Source organism: Strix uralensis, chromosome 32 (genome assembly GCF_047716275.1).
Source record: "Strix uralensis isolate ZFMK-TIS-50842 chromosome 32, bStrUra1, whole genome shotgun sequence".
Taxonomy (NCBI): Eukaryota; Metazoa; Chordata; class Aves; order Strigiformes; family Strigidae; genus Strix; species Strix uralensis.
In genome coordinates, this window is record NC_134003.1 from 453,960 (window position 1) to 464,007 (window position 10,048).

Genomic DNA, 10,048 nt, shown 5'->3' on the forward strand with positions numbered 1-10,048 from the left:
ACACCCTGGCGCGGGCGCGGCGGCCGGGCCCCGCCGCCTGTGGGGAGGCGCCGGCGGCACCGGAGCGGCGGCACGCCGAGCAAGCGAGGCCCGGGCGGCGGTGGCGGCGGCGGCGGCGGCGGCGCGGGACCCCGCGGCGGGCGGGGCGGGCGGGGCTCCGGAGGCGACGGCCAGCGCCTCGCCCCGCCCCTCGGCCCCGCCCCGGCCCCGCCCCGCCGCCGCTGGGAGCGGGGCGGGGCTCAGGCGGCGCCGTGACGCACCGCGTGCGTGCGTGCGTGGGGCGTGCGTGCGCGGCGCCGCGGGGAGCTGCGCGCGGCCTGGCGGGGACCCGGATCGGCGGCGCGGCGGGGCGCGGCGCGGCACGGCGGCAGCGAGCGGCGAAGCCGGAGCAGCTGGAGCGGGGCCCGGGATTCCCGGGGGCCCACGGCCGCCATCACGGATTTCCTGTGGGACAAGCGCACCGGGCTGGCTGCGAGGACGGTGCGGCGGGGCGCGGCGGGGCGCGGCGCGGCGGGGCGGGGCGGGGGTAGGCCGCGGCCTCCGTGGCTGGCGGGGGCGGCCCGGGGCCGCGCGGGGCAGGCCCGGGCCGGCGGATCCTCGCGGGGATGCACCCGCAGCCCGGTGGCCCGGGCGTTTCCGGCGAGGGCGGTGGCGAGGCCGGATGGCCCGAGGAGGCCGCGGCCGGGCCCTGTGGCACCGGGGCGGGAGGTTCCCCACCCGCCGCCCCATCCCTCGGCCCCGGGTTCTCCCGGTGTCCGGGTCCCCTCCCCCGCTTCGCGGCCGGGCCCCGGGGCTTCCGCTTTTGGCGCTCGGCGCGGCCCCGCGCGCGGTGGAGGCCCCACCCGGCGGCGGCGGAACAGGGCAGTGAGCGCGGCCGCCATCATCGTCCCCAAACCGGTTCCAGACCTGCTGCGAAACGCCCCGGTGCGGGCTTCGCCTGCTCTGAGGAGGGTGCCCGGCCTTGGCGGGCGGCCAGCGTCGCCTTCTCACGCTGCCTTTAATTAGAGGCTGCAAGCGACGCCCCGATGCTGCGCTCGGCGCCTGCTGTGGGCGCAGCGAGACCCCGCCGAACCGGGGGGAACCGGGAGCGGCCCCGTAGGGCCGGGCCTTGCTCTGGGGGGTGAAACTTGCTCGGGTGTAACGAGCCCGCGCCCCCAGGTCGCTGCATCCCTGGGGGCGGTTTTGCCTTTCTGGCGGTAGCGGCAGCGTAGGGGTGGGTGTGGGAAGGCAGCCGGGTGAGCGAGTACCTTTCCGGGGGGGGAAAAAGTCACCGGTGGAAGGTCCGTGGACAAAGGGAGCTCCAGCTTCTTGCCTGGGGAGATGAGGCAGATTGAGCAGCTTGAGGCTTCGAAACAAAAATACGTGCAGGGAGTGTCTTAGAGGGGTGAAGTGAGGTCTGGCGGTGGGAGCGGGGTCCCAATCTAGCACTTCGGGGCTGGAATCCATCTTACCGAGGGATTTGCTCCTTCGCTCTTGACTCCCACGTCCCACCAGAGAGGTGGAGGTGAGCACTTCCCTCTGAGGTCAGGTCTACAAGGCTTTGTTATCGCACGTGGAAAGGGTGGGTTTGCTCCCTGGGTGCTGTAGGACCCTCCCCCGTTGCAGTGGGAAGTGTAGATGGCGCTTGCTTGGCTGTAAACCGGTGGCATCGCTTCAGGAGCTGCCCACTTAGGTGTCTCAAGGACTTTGGGCCAAACACTGGTGATATCCTGAGCTTCATTTCACCTTCCTTCAGTTTTCCTTGGTGGTGCTTCTCTCCTTCCTGGGGAGCATGTTAGTTTGAAGAGAGAAGGTGGAAGCCCTGAAGGTGCAAATGTTGCTGGTGCAGCTGTGGCCAGTAGAGATGGGTGTGAAGAGGGGAAAGTAACCTGGAAAACAGCACTGCAGCAAGCACAGCCTGTGGGGGTGGTCGCACCCTCTCTCGGGCAGGGTTCTGGGATCTCTCAGAAGTTTGTCCCCTCCCTCTCAAATCCTCCCGGCCTACCCAGAAACGCTCTGATTGCCTCCCTGCTCCTTGCCCCAGCAGCTCCTTGGCCACTGACGATCTGCACTGTTTTTTCTCCCTTGCAACTGCCTCACGTGGTCGTGTTGTCCCCGTAGATGCCTCACTCTAGAAGGTACCGCTCGTCGGAGCGCAGCAGCCGAGGCAGCTATCACGAGCGCTACAGAAGTCGCAAACACAAGAGACGGCGGACACGGTCGCGGTCGAGCAGCAGCGAGCGTGACCGTCGGCACCGTCGGGAGGACAGTTACCACGTTCGATCCAGGAGGTGAGTCTGCAAAGATGAGGCAGGACCTTCCTGCGGTGTTTCTTCTGTGGTCAATCCAGCTTCTGGGTGGCCTGGGCCCTGTTTTGCTGCGCTCTGAGCTGTAACTTCCAGGGCGGTGTTCGTAATCGAATCCCCTTGGCGTGCTCCCCCTCCCTAGCTACGACGACCACTCGGCAGACAGGAGGGCCTACGACCGGCGTTACTGTGACAGCTACCGGCGGAACGATTACAGCCGCGAGCGAGGGGAAGCCTACTATGAACCCGAGTACCGTCATTCCTACGAGTACCGACGCTCGCGGGACCGCGAGGGCAGCTACCGGAGCTGCAAAAGCAGCCGGCGTAAGCACAGGCGGAGGCGGCGCCGCAGCCGGTCCTTTAGTCGCTCCTCATCGGTGAGTATCCTGCTGTGCTGGGCCTCCCCTGTAACCTTTCTCTCCCAGGTGGCGAGCTGGGTAAGTAGAAAACTCACTTTCTAACGCTCTCTCGGACTCCGCTTGAGAAATGCGTAGAAAGCCTTTGATGCAGACAGCCGTTCCTGTCCAGCATCCTGATGCGCCTCGGCAGCGGCTGCCCTGTGCCAGCTGGGCACAGGCAGCTCAGACCCTCTTAGTGTTGCCCGCTCAGAGGTGGGAGGAGGACAGGCGTGCCTTGCGAGGCTGGCGTGTCCCCCGGGGTGGTGCTGCAGTCCTCAGCTCCTTTATCCCTGCAGAGCGCTGCTTTTGTTCGGCCGTGCTCAGTAAGAGCTGTTTAGGAGCCCCAGCCAAGCAGGCTTTTGTGCAGAGTTTGTACAGCAAACGTTCAGCTGATCCTGGTCCCAGAGAGCTCGGTCTGCCTGCCACAGGCGGGGTGGTCCCTGCGGTCCCTGGTTCGGGCCTGTGGTCTGTGGCAGGAAGCCCCCCCCGCCCCGTTTCTGAGGGTTAGGCGCTGCGTCAGAGCAGGATCCTTCTGGGTGGGCCCAGCTGACGTGGGATGTCGTGCGAGGGGTTTTGCAAAGGAGCAGAGCTTGTGGACCGGTCACTTCAGGTGGAGGCAGCAACCATCCCAGGCTCTTCCCAGCAGTGTCCCTGGCTTTCTCTTCTTGTCTGTTCTGCTGTTCACCTTCCACTTCTGTTAGACCCCAGACACGTTCTCTGCTCTGTGTGTGGAGCTCTCAGTGTTGTCTGGTCTGTTCTGGCTGTATGTCCAGGGATGGGATTGTGGGCTGGATTCGGGTCCCGAGTCTGCTGACTGGTTGCTCCCAGGTGTGGGGATACCTAGCTGAAGAACTGAAGGCAGGAATTTTCTCTTCTCTGGCATAAACCTCTTATCTGCCTCATCCCAGGCTGTCCCTATTCCCTGTTGGGCCTCTGCTTCTCTCCTGGAAATTAGTCCTTCCAGGATCAGCTTCTCTGGGGGAGGGTCTAGGAAGAAGTGTCACATCTTCCCCCAGACAGTCACTCATAAATTCTCTCTGGTTTTGGATGGATCATTGTACCGAGAGTTGCTTCTGAGATCTCTGAATTCATCTTTTTCTGAGTGTTGGGGCTGGGGGAAGCTATGTGGGTGGTTGTTGGAGTGGGATGGGGGGTTGCCTGCGTGGGGCAGCCTGGCCCTTTGCTTGTGCAGGACTTCCCAGCACCTGCCTTCTGCTGCCTTTCCTCAGTGGCTGCCGTGGGGCTGAAGTGAGCCTCTCCCCGCGGCCACTGAGCGCCCGGCTGCAGAGTTGTGCTTCGGTGTGCTCTCTTGGCATTATCCAGGACCCAAAGGCCAGTGCCGTTCCTCTCCGAGCCCCCCTAGGAGCGAGAGCAGCTGGCCCCTTCCACTGCCCCTCCACTAGCCCTTGTTCTGACCGTCTCTGCTCTCACACTGGTTCGGGTGGGGCTGTTTGTAGGTTCTTTTTTTTCTTTTTTTTTTCTTTTTTTTTTTTTTTTTTTGCTACAACGAAAAGCAAACTGTTTTTTTCTTTTCTGAGCTAGTGTGTTGTATCTTGACATGTTCCCTTGCAATATCCCTATCGTTATATATTCCTCTGTGCCGTATGAATTGGCTGGGAATCTCCTCCTGCAACCCCTCCTCAAACAACCATGTGAATTTCCAAACCAACCAATGCGTGACGCTGGCTGCTGCGCTGGTTTGAAAATCTGATTGGTGAATGATGAATTCCCTGTCTGCCTGGGCCAGCAGCGGAGTCGACAGAGCAGCAGAAGGGCCAAGAGTGTGGAGGACGACGACGAGGGGCATCTGATCTATCGCGTCGGCGACTGGCTACAAGAAAGATGTACAGCCAAATCGTAACATAATTTAGCTCTCTAGTTAAGCTCCCATCGCAGTCGCAGATCTGTCTTATCTTTCTGTTTCATTTTATTTTCATTGTTTATTAAAGAGAAACCCTCTCCTTTTCCTTCCCCTTTTGTTAAAGCTACGTTTATATTTTGTATTGTTACTGAAGTGCCAGGGAACTAGGGCAGTTGCCTTGTGCAGCCGGTGTCAGCCTTCCGCTGCTCCGGTCTCTCAAGCTGTGTGCAGGTTAGGTGTTGCAATGCATTCTCCTCTGCCTTGTGTATGCACTGCATCCAGGTCGTGCTCACTCTCTCATCTCCATTCCTCTTTTTCTCTCCCTCCCAGATGAGATTATTAGCACCTTAGGGGAAGGCACGTTCGGTAGAGTGGTGCAGTGCATCGATCACCGGAGGTACGTCTGCTCCTGGGACAGGGAAGGGGCGTTGTGGTGAGGGGAAAAAGAGAGGCCGCAGCTGGTGTCGGAGCCTTTTGTGTTTAACGTGGGAGTCTGAGGGTGAAAATGAGTCTCTTCATTTCCAGTATTCCTCTGCTGGTCAGGGCACTCGCCCTCTTGGGTCGCCCATGTGTTGGAGAGGGGTTGGGGGGAGCCTCAGGGCTGTTGGTAGGGAGGGAAAGGCGTTGCTTTGGTGGACACGCCTTAATAACAGCCAACTTCTGGCTTGAGCGAGGGTGGTGGAAGGCTGTGCTGCACGGGGTGAGGCTGGTTCAGAAAGTCCTTTTGGCAGGGCGCAGGCTCTCTGACCCAGCTCAGGGGTGATCTTGCGCTTTCTTCCTGTTTCTCCCCCAGGGGTGGTGCACGTGTTGCTCTCAAAATCATTAAAAATGTAGAGAAATACAAAGAGGCTGCTCGACTGGAAATTAATGTGCTGGAGAAAATCAACGAGAAGGATCCTGAGAACACAAAGTGAGTGTGCTCTTGGTGTTAGAAGGGAAGGGCAAACCGCCTTAGCACAGTTGCGGGAATGGGATGAGAGATTCTTGATTTTGTGTGAGTGAATTCGTTTGTGGCTAGTTTTTGAGGCGTATTGGCTTGCTATGGGATACAGACTGAGCAAGGAAAGGAGGAGCCTGGCGCAGGGATAACATAGCCGAGTGGTGCGTGCAGATCTGTCCCGAATCAAAATTTTTCTCTCAGTCTTTGTGTCAGGATGTTTGACTGGTTTGACTACCACGGCCACATGTGCATCTCCTTCGAACTGCTGGGGCTCAGCACCTTTGATTTCCTGAAGGACAACAACTATCTGCCTTACCCCATCCACCAAGTACGGCACATGGCCTACCAGGTGTGCCAGGCTGTGAAATGTAAGTGTTCGCTGCTCTGCTCTCCGCTGGTCCTTGACTGACCTGGAGAGCTGTGCAGCTCCCAGTGTCCCTGCCAGTTCTGCAACTGGTGGCCCAAAGCAGCCGCGTTTCGCTGTGGTACTGCTGTCCCAGTTCTGAGACTGAGCCTTCCTGCCCCTCCAGTGGTGAATGTGTGCTTGGAATGAATCCTTTTTATTTTCCTGATTGTAATGTTTTCCGATGCATGTGGGCTGGCAGTAGCTCAGGGCACTTCAGCATCCACCCCCCCTACACATTCTGGTGATCAATACGATAAATCTTTGTGCTTCTGCCAAAGCATCTTGGCCTGGACTAGCCTGACTGTTCACACCCAGCTCTAAATGTGGGCTAAACCAGTGCCAGTATGAACAGACTGAATTAATGGTGTTCGCTCTTCGGGTGGGTGCAGCCTCGCTCTGCTTCTGTTCCGTCACCCCGACTCTTGTTTGCTTCCTCAGTTCTGCATGACAATAAACTCACTCACACTGACCTCAAGCCGGAGAACATCCTCTTCGTGAACTCTGACTACGAACTCTCCTATAACCTGGAAAAGGTAACAGTGCTGCCTTGTGCTATAGGTCTTCTCCGGGGTTCTTGGTATCCCTGATCTTATCAGTGGGTGGGAGGAGTTGGAACATGGCCCCAGGAGACACGGGGTTAATGGACTCAGGGCCTGTCTCTTGCATGAACTGCCCGTGCAGTTTATAAATTAAAGCTGTAGGGACCACTGCCTGACGTGGGAGTTTGTCTGGGGGCTGTGCCAGCACTACCCTCTGAAGCCTTCCCCTCCTGTGGTGGCAAAAGCTTGGCTGTGTAAAGGGGCTAAATCTGCATCTCAAAACTCCTGAGTAATTGATACCGTTCTCCCTCGTGAAGAAGCGGGATGAGCGGAGTGTGAAGAGCACAGCCATCAGGGTGGTGGACTTCGGCAGCGCCACGTTTGATCACGAACATCACAGCACCATCGTCTCTACCAGGCATTACCGGGCCCCGGAAGTCATCCTGGGTAGGTACCGCGGCGGGCATTCGCCCCGAGGGCACTGGGTGCTGCCTGCTGGATTAAGGAGTGTTTTGCCTCCACATCACTCGGTAGCTGTCCTGGGTTTACCCTGGGAGATGAGAAGTGCTTGATTTAACGTGCTCTACGGTGCTCTTTTCTGGGAGGGCCAACAACTTGTAAGTTGGTGTTTTGACATTGCTACCAGCTGGGCAGTATGTTGCCACCAGCGTGTCAGAAGCCTGGTTGGAAGGGGAATTGTTTTTCCAGTTGTTTTGTTTTTCAAAGGGTGAGGGAGAGGGATTTGGAATCTTAGGCCGTAACTGGATCTTTTATTTAAAAAACATTGTTTTTTAGAGCTTGGCTGGAGCCAGCCCTGTGATGTGTGGAGCATTGGCTGCATCATCTTTGAGTATTATGTGGGTTTCACCCTGTTCCAGGTGAGAACTGTATGCTGTATGGCTACCTCACAACTGATGAAAGAGGATGCTGGCTGTTTCCCAGTACAGCCAGGAGCCTCTGGGACTGATGGGGTTACCTCCATCACTGCAGTCTGTAGAGACAACCACGGTGTTGCCCAGCAAGGGGTTCTGAACCAGGGAACACCCAGGGCTGGAGGCAGAACGACTGGAACCTGTTCCATGCCTTCCCTTTACGTTTCTCTCTCTCAGACACACGACAACCGGGAGCACCTGGCCATGATGGAGAGGATCTTGGGGCCAATTCCTTCTCGGATGATCCGGAAGACGAGGTGAGCAGGGCCAGCTGGGCACCACAAGCTTACCAGCTCTCTCCTGCTTCATGTGTAGCATTTCTCTGAGGGATCGAGCTTTGAAGCTGCTTGCTGAGCCGGTCATCCGTGCTGCCGCAGCGTCCCGAGTAGTGTCTGCTGCCAGGGCTGGTGTGTTGCTGCAAGATGTTTTGTGCTTGGGGTAACCTGTTCCCACCTCTTACTCTGACAGGAAACAGAAATATTTCTACCATGGCCGCCTGGACTGGGATGAGAACACCTCTGCTGGCCGCTATGTTAGGGAAAACTGCAAGCCGCTGCGGGTAAGGTGGGGTGGGCAGGAGCACCCGGTTGCTTTATCCTTTTCTCATTGCAGAGTCTTATAGTGCCTGCCCCAGTTGAGAAGATTCTTCCTGTGGGCAAGGTTGGGCCACCAAAAGGGTCAGACCAGTGTCTTCCCAAAGGAGCCTTGGCTGTCCCAGACATAAACTAGGAAGACTGCTGCAGCCTGAGCTTAATCTGAAGTGGAGGAGGAGGAGGAGGAGGGCACGGAGACCTCAGGAAGTGCCTGGGAAAGATGGGGGGCGGGGGGGGGGGGGTGTGAAAACTCGGCAGTTTCATGCTGGGTAAAGCAGCCCAGAATTCAGGTCTAGGATGAGTGACGGTCTGAACAAACCAGTCTTCCCCTAGCTTAGCTGTCCGTTGAGCCCAGGGAACATACCAGGGCAGGGTGCTTGGCCCTAACCTCTCCCCTCCACCTCCCCAGCGATACCTGACCTCTGAGGCTGAGGACCATCACCGCCTTTTTGACCTCATTGAGAGCATGCTGGAGTACGAGCCGTCCAAGCGCATCACCCTGGCCGAAGCCCTCAAGCACCCCTTCTTTGACATGTTGGAGATGGAGCCGAGCACAAAAATGTGGGACTCTAGCAGAGACATCAGCCGGTGACGCCACAGGTGCCAGCCTGCCCTCAGATTCTAGCCCCCGTGGAGGCCTGTGTGATTTCTATTCAGACACTTGGTGCTTTTTTTTTTTATACATGAGAAGAACTCCCTGGACACGTTTGTAAAGCTGTTAATATGTGAGATACTGTAAATAGCCCATATTCTATATCGGCCTCTGAGCACCACGGGCCTGACCTCCTGCTATTGCTGCTGCCGTTATCGTGAGGCGAGGGGGCCTGTATGTCCATACTGTAAATACCTCTGTTCACATGTTGCTTTGTCTCCTGTTCTCTCCTGCCCTCCTCGCTGTAAATACTCCAGGACTCACAGCTCTCTGTAGCTTATCTGTTTCCTTGTAAGTTATGAAACTGGTGGGACTGCATGGGAATTATTTTTTGGATCAATGTCATAGCCCATCCCCACACCAGAGTTTTATAAGAATTTTGTACAGTCTTTGTGAAAAATAAATATGAAGTGAATAAACGACCTGATCTGGGTTTGGACCAGCAGCAGCCCCTCTTGGGGCTGTTCTGTGGGTCGGTTGTGCTCCTGGAGTACAGTGGCAGTGTGCTGCACCCTGCAGAGGGAAGGAAGGTGTATCCTCTTGTGGTGGGATGAAAGGTACTTAGTGATCCAGAAAACTCGGTAACAAAGCCAGTTCCATCCGCCCGCACCACTTCTCCCAAGCTTGGATGCTGGCCTGAGTGTGTGCACTGGGTACGAGCTGCTTTTGGCCCTCTGAGGCTGCAATTGGTGTGGGGGGCAGCAAAGACCAAGCTGGGTACAGATCAGGATTGAGGTGGGATACAGAAAAAGGACAGTGGGTACTTCAAGATAATGTGTTCTCTTTACTAGAGAAACCTCTTGCTCCCTCGAGGGGTGGAGCACTGGCTAGGGGTGATGGCTGTTGGAAAACGGGTGTCCAGGTACCCACATTCGGCTGCCAAGCACACAGCCCAGTGTCTGTGCCTTTTGGGCTCTTACCAGCTCAGCCTTGGCTTGGACTTTTCCATGGGAATTGCTGAGGATGTTTCAGACCTGATGGCAGCTCTGTGTAGATGCTTTGCCAGCGTGTCTGGGAGAGTCTTGCTGGGGTGGTGTCTGTAACAGCAGACACTCATGATCTGCTCTGCAGGAGCTTATCGCTCTGCTGCGGCACCATCTGTCTGTGCCAGGCTGTGTCCTGGCTCTGGCAGACTGTCATCACGCAGAGGGATAAAGGAAAAGTCCAGCTTCACCTGGAGTTAGTGGGGGAGAGTCTCAGGAGGGGTGACATTGAGTCATCTTCATGAGCTTGTGATCCTAACTTAAAGAGCTTGGCCTGGAAGCTTTCACCTGCCTCCTGTGGTATTGCTTAGCTAGGCAGCAGCCAGCCGGGTAGTGTGTGCCAGGGAACAGGAGCAGGGGAAGACCATGTCCTGCTGCATGTGTAGCCAGCAACTGGGTGAATCCAGAGGAGAATTAGAAATTAGACCGACCAAATAATACCTGCAGTCTGTCTCAGGC

The 10,048-nt window shown here is 57.3% G+C and overlaps 1 protein-coding gene across 2 annotated transcripts; it reads left to right on the top strand.

Moving 5' to 3' along the window:
* The first annotated feature begins 305 nt into the window (after positions 1-305).
* On the top strand, positions 306-9,025 carry CLK2 (CDC like kinase 2). 2 transcript variants are annotated; one of them, XM_074853425.1, is made up of 13 exons: positions 306-480; positions 2,101-2,270; positions 2,428-2,662; positions 4,431-4,527; positions 4,875-4,941; positions 5,338-5,454; positions 5,686-5,852; positions 6,329-6,423; positions 6,747-6,876; positions 7,225-7,307; positions 7,539-7,618; positions 7,830-7,920; positions 8,364-9,025. In XM_074853425.1, exons 2-13 carry the CDS (start codon positions 2,101-2,103, stop codon positions 8,544-8,546), a joined length of 1,515 nt encoding a protein of 504 aa, XP_074709526.1. In that variant the 5' UTR covers positions 306-480; the 3' UTR covers positions 8,547-9,025. The 2 variants fall into 2 exon arrangements, with proteins under 2 accessions (XP_074709526.1, XP_074709527.1); XM_074853426.1 differs by having other exon boundaries at positions 4,434-4,527.
* The last annotated feature ends 1,023 nt before the right edge of the window (positions 9,026-10,048 follow it).